The 15,322-nt window shown below is 62.4% G+C and overlaps 1 protein-coding gene across 5 annotated transcripts in view; it reads left to right on the top strand.

Annotated features, from left to right (window-relative positions):
- Positions 1-15,322, top strand: part of LOC104329134 (cyclic AMP-dependent transcription factor ATF-7) — a 74,596-nt gene that overhangs the window by 58,390 nt on the left and 884 nt on the right. For 3 of the 5 annotated variants that reach the window (XM_075445665.1, XM_075445663.1, XM_075445667.1), the window contains 4 exons: positions 1,200-1,313; positions 3,202-3,348; positions 4,558-4,755; positions 7,020-7,128. In XM_075445665.1, coding sequence (XP_075301780.1) covers positions 1,200-1,313; positions 3,202-3,348; positions 4,558-4,755; positions 7,020-7,128 — 568 coding nt within the window. Of the gene's footprint in view, positions 1-1,199; positions 1,314-3,201; positions 3,349-4,557; positions 4,756-7,019; positions 7,129-9,789; positions 10,015-15,322 lie in introns of those variants that run through there. The other 2 variants (XM_075445664.1, XM_075445666.1) reach the window with 2 other exon arrangements.

Raw genomic sequence — 15,322 nt, 5'->3', positions numbered from 1 at the left:
GCAGAACCCGCGAGCAGGTTTGCCTGCTGGGTGGCTGGTACGTCTTCGAGCGCTTCGGCTCCCGACCAAGCAGCCCGTGCGAGTCCTGCTTGGCCTGCCGGACGTGTCTTTTGGGTTTTGAGTGAGTACAGCCCAGACCTGCTGCCTCGGGTAACAGAATCACAGAATCACAGAATAGTAGGGGTTGGAAGGGACCTCTGTGGGTCATCTAGTCCAACCCCCCTGCCGAAGCAGGGTCACCTACAGTAGGCTGCACAGGATCTTGTCCAGGCGGGTCTTGAATATCTCCAGAGAAGGAGACTCTACAACCTCCCTGGGCAGCCTGTTCCAGTGCTCCGTCACCCTCAGAGGGAAGAAGTTCTTCCTCATGTTCAGACGGAACTTCCTGTGCCTCAGTTTGTGCCCATTGCCCCTTGTCCTGTCACTGGGCACCACTGGAAAGAGCTTGGCCCCATCCTCCTGACACCCACCCTTCAGATATTTGTAGGCATTTATAAGGTCCCCTCGCAGCCTTCTCTTCTTCAGGCTGAACAAGCCCAGTTCCCTCAACCTCTCCTCGTAGTGGAGAATGTAACAGGAATGTTGAGGTCAAAGCCGGCAGACCGCAGGCAGCTCGGCGTAGCTCGCGGGCACGGAAACGTCTTTGCGCCTTGCTGGTCTCTGGAAAGACGCCTTGCGTTTGGAGTGCTTTGCAGCAGCCTACCTGAGCTGCAAAGAAAAAGCAAGAAAAGCAAGCGCAAAGTCTGGTTTTTCCCCTCTTTGGTGAGGGAGAAAGCTCTCCGTGTGTAGGAGAGGATGCCGCGACTTACCCGTGGTGTTACGGCAGCTTTGGAACAGAGCCGGGCAGAGAACCAGAGGGGCTCTCGTACCCTCCTTCTCCATCCACTCTCCTGTAGTGGTGGGGAGAAGCCCTCTGGGAGGGAAGGGAAGGGGGGAGGCTTTCGGGCTGCCCTCCTCCCTCTCCTCCGCACTAGGCTGGTACGGCTGGGTGACTCCGGAACAGCCACCGTGGCCACCAAAGGAGTGGCTGCTGGCCTTCGGTGACAGCAGGCATGACTGATGGCAGCAGTTAAACGCTGAACGTTTGTCAAGTTTTATAAATGTGCTCGGTCGGGGAATTATTACAGAGCCGCTTCGCGGAGCGTGCTAGCGAAAGCACCTCAGCTTCCAAAACCCGTGCGTCGCTTCCTCCCCGATAGCTGGCTCGGCCGATGTCCATGGTGCCGAACATTCCCGGTATTCCTGGGCCGCCCATCAACAGCAGCGGGTCCATTTCACCATCAGGACTTCCAGTGCACTCAGAAGCCAAAATGGTAAGTGTCCGACACACACGCTGGGGAGGGAGTCACGGCCACGGCGTTGTCCCTAAGCTCCTCCGGAAGACACTGCGTCCGGAGGCTTTTTTTTCCTGCAGCCTTCGCCTTGTGCCGCCGCCGCTCCGAACCCCTGCGCAGCCATCGCAGCGGAGTGCCTGGCCGCAGCGAGAGCAGGTGGTCCCGGTGCCACCAGGAATATGAGACTCATCAGCGCTGCGGCTCTGGCAGGCAGAGCAGGCACGCTGCGGTCGAGGCGAACCTCAGCCCCGTCCTAACCGCGGCTGTTTTGTAAAGCTGGCGCTTCTGGTTCCAAGATAACAGATGGGTTGGAGGTGGGCGTGAGGAAGGGAGAGCCAAGAGGAAAGATGTGCTGTCATCCAAGGATCCTGGTAGTGCTGCTCGTGGAGCCCTGTTTAGATAAAAGTTTACGAAAGAATTTTCCTCCGCTGGCTCTTCATGGCTCAGCCTCGCTGCGCACAGAGGAGGGACGGAAACCGGAGTCTGCGAACAAAGCGCGGCAAAACCCCCTGCTCTTTTTGGCTGAGACAGGGTGGAGGCGTTGGCAAACCCCCCTCTTACGGCGGTGCTGCTCACCATCGTGTCATCCCTGCTCCCGTTGCACCCTGTTGAGGTGCCGGCGGGATTCACAGAATCACAGAATCACAGAATAGTAGGGGTTGGCAGGGACCTCTGTGGGTCATCTAGTCCAACCCTCCTGCCCAAGCAGGGTCACCCAGAGCATGCTGCACAGGACCTTGTCCAGGCGGGTCTGGAATATCTCCAGAGAAGGAGACTCCACAACCTCCCTGGGCAGCCTGTTCCAGGGCTCCGTCACCCTCAGAGGGAAGAAGTTCTTCCTCATGTTCAGACGGAACTTCCTGTGCCTCAGTTTGTGCCCGGATCTGCCATTCGTGGGCAGATCCGAGCTACAAGTGGGATGAGGGACCCGAAACGCTGCCTGAGGCGTGGAGCAGCCATCCCGCCCCGCCGGCGTGTGTCTGGCTGCCCGGAGAAGGAGCTTGCAAGACGTGGTCGTCATCACGCGTAGGTCCTTCTCCGTCCCAGAAGAACCCCTCAGCGGGCGGTTGGGGCTCGGCAGTGTTCAGCCCGTGGTCCTGCTCAGAGCCTGCCGGCCGGGGAGCGGAGCGGTGCCAGCCGCCGTCGCGGGTTGGGGATGCAGGCACCTGTCTGCTCGGGCCGAAGCTGGCAGCCGCTCTCTGTCTTTGGGTAGGCCAGATGGTGACGGCTCTCAGTTGGGTTGGAATCGGCCGCAGTCCCCGAAGGGCCCGTTCACAGGATCACAGAACATTCAGGGTTGGAAGGGACCTCTGTGGGTCATCTAGTCCAACCCCCCAACAAAGACTGAAGAAAAGTCACTCTCCATTCCTTAAGGCAATTAGAGGATTCATAAATGGCTTTATATATTACTCAAAATCAGAAAACTTTGTTATCAAGAGTTTTGCAGTAGGCTATGTCAGAGAAACGATATCCGTGGAATATGGTCACAAAACTCTAGTACCAGACAGCGTGAAAAGGCTGACGGGGATAACTCTGGGATGGCAGATACACCCATGCAGAGAAACCTGAACCCTGGTGAAGAGAATTGACATGATATGAATATTTAGCAAAGACAAACAGCGTCAATTTTTCTCTGTTTGGAGCCAGATGAAAGGGAGTTTTGGGGTGGAAACTGCTGTTAATTCTTTGGTTCATGTGTCTGGTTCTGAGCCAGTTAGGTCCCAGGTGTAAACAGGGCCGAGTTTGGCCTCTTATGAACAGAAGTCAGCTCCCCGGCGGCCTGGCTCCTGCAGCGACAGAAGAGCTGGTTAAAGCCTTAACAGCGTGGAGAACACGCCCACTGACGTCCTTTTTTCTCCCTTCACAGAGGCTGAAGGCCAGCTTGACAGCATCTTCCTCGCTGAATGGCAGCAACCTGGTGGTGGGCTCAGCCAGCACGATGGTGACCGCACGTCCGGAGCAGAGTCAGATACTTGTCCAGCACCCCGACGCCCCTTCCCCAGCCCAGCCACAGGTCTGCTGTGTTGCTCAGCCCGCGAGGCTGGGCTGGGGGTGCTGGGGGGTTTCTGGGCCTCGGGGAAAGGGCAGGAAAACCTTGCGGCTTCCTGGTTTGCAGAATGGGTTAAAAAGCTTGTTTTTTCAGTGCTGCTTCAGCACTAGTGCTCTCAGACACCACCGGGCAGAAAACTTCAGCAACATGTTAATTTGCTTGACAAGGTCTGGAGTTTCGAAAGAATATTTTGCTCTCTTCTCCTTGCTCAATTACAGGGGTTAAACGCTCCCCTCTTAGGCAATCAGCTCCGCTGGCTCCTGCCAGCGAACCAAATGCCAGCCTTCCATCAGGATCGCCACCTGCTCCGGCACTCCGACAGGCTTCCAAAAGTTTAATATCCATATGCTGCCTGCCAGCGAGTGCCGAAGCGTAACCGCGCTCCCCGGTCGCGGCGGTGTAATTACAGAGCCCGCGCCGGAGCGCCGGCGAGGCTGCGGCCGCAGGACTCTGCACTCGCTGACTTTTCCTTTGTTCTCCCGAACAAACCGGGCAGTGTGGGGCGTTACAGAACCTTTTTCGACTGCTTGCCTCTGAGAGCTTGCTTAGCTGAAGATAATCCAGGGAAAACTGAACCCGGATTAATTTTCAAAGCCAAATTGCCCGCTCAAAAAGCTGTCGTTTGGTTGCGCTCCGCGGGCGAGTTACTGAACCCAGAGGGAGACGGCGCGTTGTCCGTGCGTCAGAGCGGGACCGAGGGCTCCCAGCCCGTCCCTGGCCGTGGGGGAACCTCCCAAGCCGCCGCAGTGTGAAGTGCTTTTTAAAATCTCTTAAGTGAAATGAAAAGGAAGGCTGCTGCCGTGATCGTTTGCCACGTTAGCTCCTCGGCGCGAAGGGGGGGAAGCTTCTGCTGTCGGTTGCGTGCCGTTAGCCGACCGGAGGAGTCTGGGATTGAACTGGTTCCCTGGCATTCACCGGGTTCAGGGTCTGGGGGAGTTCGTGTCAGTTCATGCCGTGAGTTTGCAGGGTGCTTCGGCCTCGGCTGTGCCTGTGAAGGGGGCTTTGTCCCCAGCTCCAGGGGCTGCCCTCGGTCCCTCGCCGCAGTGTGCGATTCCACGGAAGCAAATCCCCTTTTTTGCCCCAGCCGCGAGAGCTGGCGTCTCCTCTGCCAAACCTCGGTGACGCCGGTGTCTGCCCGCTTTTCACCATCTCTTCCACTTGCCCCATCTCCAGGTTTCCCCTGCCCAGCCCACCCCCAGCACCGGCGGGCGACGGAGACGCACGGTTGACGAAGACCCGGACGAGCGCCGGCAGCGGTTCCTGGAGCGGAACCGGGCTGCCGCGTCCCGCTGCCGTCAGAAACGCAAGCTCTGGGTGTCTTCCCTGGAGAAGAAAGCTGAGGAGCTCACGACCCAGAACATCCAGCTGAGCGTGAGTATGTAACCGTGGAGGCTGAGCGCAGCCCTTTGCCAGCGTTAGGACCGTCGCTCCGGAGGGAACGTCTGCCCCGTGCCGCAGAGACAACGCGCGTTCGGATGCCGCTCTCCGGAGCGGGATTGCTGCCTCTGCGCCCAGATTTCACTCCCTGCTTTCCATCCTGATGCTCTGCCTCGAGCAGGCCATGGGGAAGGAGCGCTCCAGTGCTGTCATTTCAAGCCCTGCGGCCCTCGAAAGGGCTCTGCGTTTCCCCACCGCGGCTCAAGGAGCGGTGCCAGCCTCCGAGCAGGGCACCCAGCTGTATTTGCAGCGTGGAAACCTCCCCTGCACGAGGGAGAGCTCTCTGCCAGCACTGGGTCAGCAGAAGCGGTCCCAGTTCCCTGCGCTGCACGGTGGAGGCTCTGCACAGAATCACAGAATCACAGAATAGTAGGGGTTGGAAGGGACCACTGTGGGTCATCTAGTCCAACCCTCCTGCCGAAGCAGGGTCACCTACAGCAGGCTGCACAGGACCTTGTCCAGGTGGGTCTTGAATATCTCCAGAGAAGGAGACTCCACAACCTCCCTGGGCAGCCTGTTCCAGGGCTCCGGCACCCTCAGAGGGAAGAAGTTCTTCCTCGGGTTCAGCTGGAGCTTCCTGTGCCCCAGTTTGTGCCCGTTGCCCCTTGTCCTGTCGCTGGGCACCACTGAAAAGAGCTTGGCCCCATCCTCCTGACACCCACCCTGCAGATATTTGTAAGCATTTATTAGGTCCCCTCTCAGCCTTCTCTTCTTCAGGCTGAACAAGCCCAGCTCCCTCAGCCTCTCCTCGTAGGGGAGATGTTCCAGTCCCCTCATCATCCTCGCAGCCCTGCGCTGGACTCTCTCCAGCAGCTCCTCATCTTTCTTGAACTGGGGAGCCCAGAACTGGACACAGTACTCCAGATGGGGCCTCACCAGGGCAGTGTAGAGGGGAAGGAGAACCTCCCTCGTCCTGCTGGCCACACTCTTCTTGATGCACCCCAGGATTCCAGTGGCTTTCTTGGCAGCTCTGCAGCTGCAGCCTTACTGGTTTTGCTGGAGAATTGGGTTTCCCTGGCTCTCTGGCAGCACCCTCTGTGTGCCTGACGGAAGTGCAACGCATCTGAAAATACAGCGTTTGCTTCCACTGCCGTCTGGCCAGGGATTGAGGGGCCGCAGAGGCTGAACTGGTGTCAGTTCTGGGCTTTTTCTTTCGCTGGTGGCCGGTGACTCATGCGCTGGGGTTTTTTTCAATCATGGTATTTTTATTCTTTTCCCAAGACATTTATAGAAACTGTTTCCTCAGGCAGTTTTGAAATTTTGACTGAGTTTGAGGGGACTGGAGCATCTCTCCTACGAGGAGAGGCTGAGGGAGCTGGGCTTGTTCAGCCTGGAGAAGAGAAGGCTGAGAGGGGACCTGAGAAATGCCTCTAAATATCTGCAGGGTGGGGGCCAGGAGGACGGGGCCAGACTCTTTCCAGTGGTGCCCAGCGACAGGACAAGGGGCAACGGGCACAAACTGGAGCAGAGGAAGCTCCAGCTGAAGATGAGGAAGAACTTCTTCCCTCTGAGGGTGACGGAGCCCTGGCCCAGGCTGCCCAGGGAGGCTGTGGAGTCTCCTTCTCTGGAGATATTCCAGCCCCGCCTGGCCGCGGTGCTGTGCAGCCTGCTCTGGGTGACCCTGCTTGGGCAGGGGGTTGGGCTGGGGGACCCACAGAGGTCTCTTCCAACCCCAACCATGCTGGGATTCTGGGATTCTCAGTTTCAGCTGTTGCTCCAAACATTTCAGTGCAGGAGTTGCACGCTGCACAGTTTTCAGGGGAGTAGACCCGGCAGCTCACAGAGGTACCGAGAGCTTGGAGGGGCCCTGATGTTCCCCACGACCTGGCAGGGGCTGAGCTGGGTGCGCACTCGGCTCCTCGCTCTGGTTGGTTCTCCGTCGGAGCCAGCGGCACGCCGGAGCGTCTGGCTCAAGCAGTTGGCATTAGCAGGAGGGCTCGGGATCAGATGATTAACGAAACGAGGGGCTTTGCAGCCAGCGGTGAGGGCTGCCGGAGGGAAACGCCGCCGTCCGTCTCTTGCACACCGCATCCCCCAAACCCAGAAACTTTGCTGGGTGTTCTTGGGCCAGAGGCATCTCAAATCAGACAACAAATTAGAAGTTTCCAGGGCACGTAAATGAGCATCCTGCCGTTACCGGAGGCTGCTGTCGAGAGCGTGAGCGACGCCTAAGTGCGTGTTTTGTGTTTCAATCTCAGAATGAAGTTACGCTACTGAGGAACGAGGTTGCTCAACTGAAACAGCTCCTGCTGGCCCACAAGGACTGCCCCGTCACTGCACTACAGAAGAAAACACAGGGCTATCTCGGTGAGTGATGCCTTCCGCTGCTCCTTCCGGCCCGTTAAGCGGCTCCAAGCAGACAAAACCTGCCTGAGGTGTGAAGGAGGGGAGTCTTCACCTCAGTCTCTGCTCCGTCGCCTTCCAGCGACTGCGCCCAGCAGGACAGGACAGACCTTGGTCCTCTGTCTGCTGCTGCTTCCACAGCCTCGGTGCTGAGGAGGGTCGCCCGGGCCGGAGCTGCGAATTTGCGCTGCAAATTGCCGCTTTAACCCGGTTTGGGAGGTTTTGCAGCCAGGCAGCGAGGGCAACCCCGGGGCGAGAGCGCCGAGGGAGGGAGGTGGTGCGGCCCTCTCCGCGTCTGGGTGGGGTGGGATGTTGGACAAGAGATCCGTGTCGCCGCTGCTCCCGGGAGCGCGGGCCGGCGTCTCTCCGCCCGCTCCCAGGCAGCGCGCCAGGCGCTCGGTAGTCGCTTTGAAGTTAAAAACTGTTGCTCTGAAGGCGAAGCCGGAGTCGGGAAAGGCCAGACTCTATAAATGACATCATGGGGCTCTATAGCTCATTCTCTGCAATTCACATCAAATTGGCTCGGGTTTGGAACTAAGAAAGCCTCTTTTTTATCTGCTTTTCTCTTTTTTTTTTTTTTAATGCTGCCTATTTCATTATAATCAACCCGGGAGCTAAACATTATGTCTGGATTCTGATGTCATCCCTGCAATAACAATTCCACGCTGTGGCAGTCGCGCCGAGGCTGTGGGAGGGTGCTGGAGGCCCCTCGCGTCGCCTGGGTTGAGCGGGACGCCGGGCAGGGATGGATGGAGGGAAGGAAAGGAAGGGGGAGAAAACAAAAGCCGGGAAGGCAGGCGCTCTCCTTCCCCATCACCTCCCGCTTCCCATCTCCGGGGTCTCCGAGACGCTCTTCGCCTGCGCGGCGAGGCACAACTCGGTGCCGTGCAGGGCCCGGCGCAGCCGCTTTATTTTCACTCGTTAGGGTGAGTGGGAGCTGGAGCAACGCGGTGGTGAAGCCCTCGCTGTCCCCCAGCCCGCGCAGACGGGGGTTCGCCCCGCGCGGGACGCGGAGAGGCAACACGATTTTCCCTGTTAGCTTCCAGGGTTTACGGTTCCTGTTATGACTCCTCGCGGTCCGTCTGCTCCAGTCACAGGAATTCATCACACAGCTGAATAATAAAAGGGAAATTCACACCTCCCTCCCCGTGCCCCCGCCCCAGCTCCCTGGCTGCCTTTTTTATTATTGAGATTTGTGACCGAGCAGGTCCTGAAACAAAAACGCCAGATTCCCTCGACGGAGCTACAGCTGCCCCGTGTGCAGTCGGGACGTTTTATTGGTGATACCCTGTAAATCTCCTTTTTTGGGGTGCCAGACTGCTCCGCTCGACCTTCGCGCTCACCGGTCTGCAGACCTGCGGCGCCGGGCGCGTCTTTCAGCGCGCTGGCGGGGGCCGAGCCGAGGGTTCGTGGGGAAGGCGCAGCCCGTCTGCGAAAGGGCTGCAATAGCCACGCTCCTGGGAGAAAACTGAGCCCTAAAATGTGCTCACGGGTGCCCAGTAATGTTGTAAACCTCTCCTCTAGTTTTTTAATTCGTTCCCCCACCCCCTCCCCGGTGTCGTGGGGTTTTACCCTCTTGACGTGGAAGAAGCATCCCGGCTCCTGCCGTTATTTTGCTCTTTTAAAGGAAGGTGACTGCATCTTGCCCGTAATTCATCTAGCCAAGTGCACAGGAGGGAATTTCCTCCTGACATCCGCAGATGATGAGTGCGTACCCCCAAAGAGAGCGGCCTGATCGCGCTCGCCTCGGCGTCTGAGCGGTCGCAAATTATCCCCCGCGTCAGGAGCTCTGCCTGGGCGCAGTGGGCTGCGGGTGGGAGAGAAGCTGGAGCTGCGGAGACCGATCTGCGTCGCTCGGAAAAGAGCGCGGAAGAAGGGCTCTGCCTTGGTCAGTCGCGTTGCTTCGCGTCGCCGAAGGAAATCGAGCAGTTTGTAATGGGCTCTAATTGATTTTAATGTTCTAGAGAACGATAAAGAGCAAACCTGGTAATTTATAGAAAAAAATAGCCAAAAAAACCCCCCCTGCCCCTGCCTTTGCGGAAGGGTTTGTGCCGCGCGCTCTCCGGTGCGCTCGCCCGACAGATGGTGAGGGCTCGGAAGGAGCCGTTCCGTCCCTGGGCTAAATGGCCTTGAACCAAGTGCCACGCCGGGGAGCGACGCGGAGGAAAGTTCATTTGTCGTAACGAGGAAGCGGATTTATTGCGGCAGGGGTTGCGCCGGGTCTGCCGTCCCGCCCCGGGAGCCTGCGCTCGATGCCTCCCCGGCGCGAAGGCGCTGAGCTGCGGTGGCGATGCTCCGCGGCACGGGGCCGGCCGCACCCGCTGCGTCGTTACCTCCCGACTCCGATCGCTTTCATTTCCAGTCCTCGTTTGCTTTTGCCAAGCAGCTGCTTAAGGGGGGGCCCGGCTTGGTGGGGGGAGCTGGGACTCCGGGAGGGATCAGCCGCTCCGCTCCCGGCGGGGAAGATGAGCGTGGAGTTAAATACCTGACCGATTTCCGCACGCCCTCCGAGGCAGCAGCGGTCTCCCGTCCCGTCGCCTCGCCGCGAACGCCGGGAGCCACGCGCGCAGCCCCTCTCTAACCTGCTTTTTATTTTTTCCATCCCCTTCTCCTCTGGTCAAGCAGAAAGCCCGAAGGAGAGCTCGGAGCCCACCGGCTCACCCGCTCCCGTCATCCAGCACAGCTCCGTGACGGCCTCCCCCAACGGGCTCAGCGTCCGCTCGGCGGCGGAAGCCGTGGCCACGTCGGTGCTGACGCAGATGGCGAGCCAAAGGACAGAACTGGGCCTGCCGATCCCGTCACACGTCATCATGGCTCCACAGTCGCAGTCTGCTGGCAGATGATGGCACAGCCCGTGCCGGGGACGCGGAGCCACCCACGGACTCACAGCCGCAGAGACTGAGCATAACCGAGGCCCTGACGAGTCGGGGCCCGTAAGGATTTTTATTTCTTCTTTCTTTTGTTTTTTGATTTTCCAAGCGAGTTAAGGGCAGCTATGGCGCTTCTTACGCTGCGTAGCCTGTACAGCTCCCAGCCCGCAGCCGCTGCCCGGCCAGCGCCCGTCCCCGCAGGACGGCCGCGGGTCGAGCCCTGTCCTCGGTCCTTCGGTTGACGATCCGTCAACTCGCAGAGGCCGCCGAGCACGCAGAGCCTCACTTTGCAAAGCACCTTGAAAGGGTCGCTTCCAGGTATCAGTTACGTTAACACTAAACCTCCGCGCTTGGCCGCTCCCCTTGGCGCTTTCACTCTTCCACGTCCCCCCCCCCCCGGCCCCGGCTCCCTCCTCCTCCTCTCTCAGCGAAGGAAAACGCAGCTCCTGGGAGGCTGTGACATTTCGCCGTGCTGTCAATGCATTTTATTTTTTAACAGCATGCTGCTTCCAGGCATCTGCTCCCCCCTTGGCTCTCGCTGCCTGAAACGTCGCACCTCCGCGCGAGAAGCCTCCTTCAGCTCTGAGGTTACCGGGAGCGAGCTCAGCCTCGTCGCACGTGAGCTCCCAGCGTGCCGGCGGTGGATTCTGGAGCGCACTCGGAGGCGGTGGGAGCGTAACGGCCGTAGATCGGTTGGGAGCGGGGGACGCGGGGCCAGGCACGCACACGCACACGCGTGTTCCTGGTGCCTGGCACCGGGAGCTGCTGGCGTGCGGCGCTCGGAACGGGGTGCGGCGGTCGCCGGAGGAACGGTACCGTCTGCTCGAGCGGCGAGGGGCCGCTCCGAGTCTTCCTCAGTGAATCAGTGCCGAGCTGGGGCCGCTGGAAAGGCTCCCTGGGAGGTACACGGGAGGAGAAGCCATCCAGACAACGTGAGTCCCGGAACCCATCGTCTGCTCCCAGCTCCACCGCAGCAAACCAACCCCTCCATCCCCAAGGACCCTCTCCTTGATGCATAACCCCGATGACCTTAAGAATGGTGGCCTTAAATCGCGGGTTGGCTGCCTGCTCCGAGAGGAGGGAGCACGAAGCGGTGTCTCTTTGCCCCATCTTTTACCTCTTCTTCACGATTATCTTCTGCTCCTGGCGCTGGAGCACCCGCCGCTTCCCAGCCGGAGCGGACGAAGGATTCGCAGAGCTTCCAGTTCCGTGGGGCGGGTGAGGAACCCACCCCCGGTGCAGGAAGGCGTCTTGCCGGGCGGGCGTAGCGGGCGGGCGTCTCTGTGTCTGCTTCCCGGGGCCGCCGCTGGCCCTGGGCAAGTTTGGGAAGGGGAAGGGGTGCTGCGTGCGTTCGGGCTTGCGAAGGAACCTCGTCAGAGTCCGCGGAGCTTCATCAGCCCTTGGTCTTCCTCTCCTCCTCGGGAGGTCCCTCCTGGCCCGAGCTCTCGCCCACCTCAGGTTGCACTCGCCACTTTTCGAGCCAAGTTGGTTTGTCAAAGCGGTTCCGTTTGGCGTAGCCAGACTTGGAAGGTTCCCAGGGACAGCAGAGCCCAAAGTCTGAGCGCGGGGACGGCTCCCGTCAGGGTGGGGACGGCGAGCGCTTCGCTCCTCCGCTCGACGCGAGCCGCCCGCTCCCCGCTCCGCTCTTCGGCAGCTTCTCCTCGGCGGCCGCGGCGTCGGCTGGGTTTGGTTTGTCTCGACGCCGAGCTGCTCTCGCTCGTCTCGAGAGTCGTCCTGGGTGCAACCGCGCTCGCTTCTGGCCTCGGCCGTTCGCGTTCTGCTTCGGATCCCGCGCAGCCCCCCCGGCCCCGCCGCCCGCTGCTGGGAAGCTCTTGCCGCGGGGCCGGCGTGCAGGCAGAGGCTTCGGCTGTCCCGACGCGGGGTGTGCGTCTGCGGCGAGAGCAAGCCGTGAGGACGCGGGGTTTCCCGCGCGCCTGAACGCCGCGCGACCTGGACGATGAGGGGTCTCAGCCGGGCGAGGCGCGGCGGGGGGTCAGGACCCTTTTTTGGGGGGGGGCCGGGGTCTACGGCAGAGGGTTCGCAGGAGGTGCGAGGTCCAGCCCGGCTCCGCTTCCCCTCCCGGAGCTGCTGCGGGGCGCGGAGCCGCGACGGGGAGCGGCCGAAAACCCCGCGCTCCTTCGTGGGGGTCCGGAACGACGTCAAAACGACCCCGTTTCGCGGCGAAAGGGGCTTGTGCCGGTGGTCGGAGCAGCTCCCTTGGCTTCGGGGGGCTTGGGGACGGGCGGGAGCAGCAGGAAGGACAAAAACATAAAGAGATTTCCTCCGCGCTGGGTCCCTGTCCCGTGGTGCCGGGAGCCGGCGTGCGGGGAGCAGCTCTCCAGCTCCTCCGAGCTCCGCGGCAAAGCCCCGGCTCCGGAGGAGAAGCCTTCCTCGAAGAAGAGGAAGGAGGAGCTGGGCTCCGGGCTGCGTGCCCGCTGGGTGCTGTCGGCTCCGGCGCAGGAGGCCGAGCCGCGGAGCAGCCGGTGGCTTTGCCGGCGAGCTCGGAGGAGGGGGCGAAGGGGGACGTCGGAGCGGCAGCAGATCCGGGACAGAAGGACAGACGGCAGCGTCGGCGTCCCCCGCCCCTCGTTTTTACCGTTAGGGCCTGGAAGTGACCCGACGTTGCGCGATCGGCGAGCGCAGACCCCCCGGCCGGCGTCCCCCCGCGGGGCTCTCCCTGCCCGGACACCGATAATCAGGGAAGCAGCGTTTGGCCGCACCGTAACCTCTTTATTTCCCGAACCGACAGGGCTGCGGCTTTCCCCGGTCCCTCCGCCGGCGTCTGACCCCCGCAGCGCTCGACACCCGCGCCGAGCAGGGCCCAGAGCAGGATTCGCGTCCCCGTTTCTCTCGCCGGCAGCGTCCCCGCGGCGCAGGAATCCTCCCGGGCCGTGAGCAAGGCAGCCAAAAATCCCCAAGGCAGCCAAAAATCCCCAAGGCAGCCAAAAAACCCAGCGTGGCCCTCGGCCAGTAGCCTCGGGGCTGCTCCGCTGGCGTCCCGGTGCGGCGAGGGACGTCGCGAGCCGTCCGCGTCCCTTCGGTGAGGTCCGTCCCTTGTCGGCGTCGCAGAGCCGGTCCGAGACCGGAGAAGGAGCTGGAGGTCCCCGCAGCGGGGCGGCTGTCGCTTCTCCGGCGGCAGGGACAGGTTTGGATTTGAGGAGGCGACGTCCCGGGCTCCCCGCAGCGGGCGTTACGCGGGGAGCGCCTTTTCCAGCCGCCCTTTCTCCGATACCTCGGGCTGCCCGGGGGGGTGAACTCCGGCGGCTGGAACCCCGCCGTCGGTGGGGTCTCCTCTCCCGGGGAGCCTTCGGGCTCCGAGGCCTGGAAACCCGCGCGGAGGGCGGCTGGGTGTCTGCGCCGGCGTCTCCTCGCTCCCCGGTTCTGCCCCAGCCCAGCGCGGGCCGTGCTCTGGTTTTGGTGGCGGTTGGGGGGTTTTTGGGTGGGAAGACGAACTTCTGGCGGGCGCAGGGTTCCCCCCCCCGACCCGTGAGCATGGGCGAGCGTGGAAGCGGCTTTTTCGCCTCTTCCCACGCTGGTTCGACTCTGGCTTGAAGACTTCGCGGGTGTCTTTGGGTGGGAGGGGGAAAAAAACCAACCCCCATTTCTGCTCTAGGAGGATTTCTCCGGCTTTTCGGAGGCTCCCGGGGTCGGCAGTCGCTCGCTGGGCACCTGCGCTTTCCTCTGCCGGCCCTCGGCCACGGTGCCTTACCCGAACCCCCACTTCGTGTTGGGGTGTCCCCCCCCCGGCCCCGTCTCTGCAGTGTTTGGGTCTCAGGGGTCGTAATGGGGGGGGAACAGCGACCTTCGGGGTCCTCCCGGGAAAGCCCCGCGGCCTTCAAGCGTCGCCTCGAGCGCGCGACTGAGCTGGGGGGAGCCCAAGCGCGGACGTCGGCCCTCAGGAGTTGGGGTTCGTGCTCCATCATCGCCGTAACGGGGGACAGAAACGAGTGGCTGAACCCCGGGGAGGGCTCGGGGCGGGGGGGCGGGGAGACGAAGATCTCGCTGGGCTCCAAATCCCTCGGGATTGAGGGGGTTGGGAGGGTTCGGCGCCGCCTTTTGCCCCCCAGATTGGCTCCTCGGGTCCGGATTTCGATGGCTCAGCCGGGAAAGTTGTGATTTTTGGACTTGTGGCCCCATTTTGGGTTGGTGTCGTCTCTCCCCGCCACACACCGCCCCCCCCCCCCCCCCCCCCCCGCCACCCCGGTTCTGTGCACGCCCGGGCTCCGACAGCGGGACGCGAGGGTCCGTGGGGCGTGGGAGGAGGGTCCCGGGCATCCCCCCCCCCAGCAGCTTTGACGATCAGTAAGGGAAGAAGCCAAGAAAAAGGAAACTGCCCCCCGCCCCCCCCCCCAAAAAAAAACTAACCCCGCGGCGCAGTATCTATACCCGCACGTATCTACGCATATATCCAGCCCTATAGCGACCGGCACCGCGCCTCCCGCCGCAGCCGAACGCGTTGCGAGCTGTGACACCCCCCCCCCCCGAGGGACCCCCTGCCCATGGGCTCCTGTGAGCGGGTCCTCACAGCCCCCGCGGGGGCCCGGGGGGGTGCGGGGGGGGGGGGGGGGGGGGGGGGGGGGCCACGTCCCACATCCCCCCCCGGGCCGCGTCGTACCAAACATGTAATGTGCCTTTTATTTATGCTGCAAATATCACATTAAAATATTACCCAGGAGCCGGTGGCTGCTGCCCTCTGCTTGGGAGGGGTGGGGGGGGGGACGGGACACAGCCCTGGTGTCACCCTTGGGTGTCACCGTCCTCTGGGTGACACCGTGGGTGGGGCTGGGGGAGACACACACGGGGACGACCCCCTCGGGCTGAGCGTTTGGGGCGATTCCAGCTGGGTTTGGGGCAGAGGGGGCCGGGGGAGGGGGGGGATGTCCCGGGCCGGGGGGGGGGATTCCCGGGGAGGGGGGAGGTCCCGAGCCTGGGGGGTTGCGGGGAGCGGCGGGGCTGGGGCCGCCCCGTCGGGGCTGCGGGATGGCGGCGCGGCCACGCGAGGGCGACAGCGAGCGGCGGCGGCGGGGGAAGCGGGGAGAGGGGGGTCCCGGTGCGGGCCGGGGGGGGGGGGGGGCTCGGCCCGGGTGCGGGTGGAGGGGCCCAGGCGGGGAGGGGGTGAGGAGCCGCCCCCCCGCCCCGGTCGCGGCCGCTCAGTGGCTTCCATCAGCGGCGGGGCCGGGACCGCTCCCCGCCATCCCCCGGGACCCCCGGGCCCCCCCCACCCCCCGGCCCGGCCATAAGAGGCGGCGGCGGGGGCGGGCGGCGGGGCCATGGCGGGGCGGCGGCTG

This window comes from Opisthocomus hoazin, chromosome 32 (genome assembly GCF_030867145.1).
Source record: "Opisthocomus hoazin isolate bOpiHoa1 chromosome 32, bOpiHoa1.hap1, whole genome shotgun sequence".
NCBI lineage: Eukaryota > Metazoa > Chordata > Aves > Opisthocomiformes > Opisthocomidae > Opisthocomus > Opisthocomus hoazin.
The sequence above is the reverse complement of the archived record's forward strand: the minus strand, read 5'-3'. Positions and strand labels throughout refer to the sequence as shown.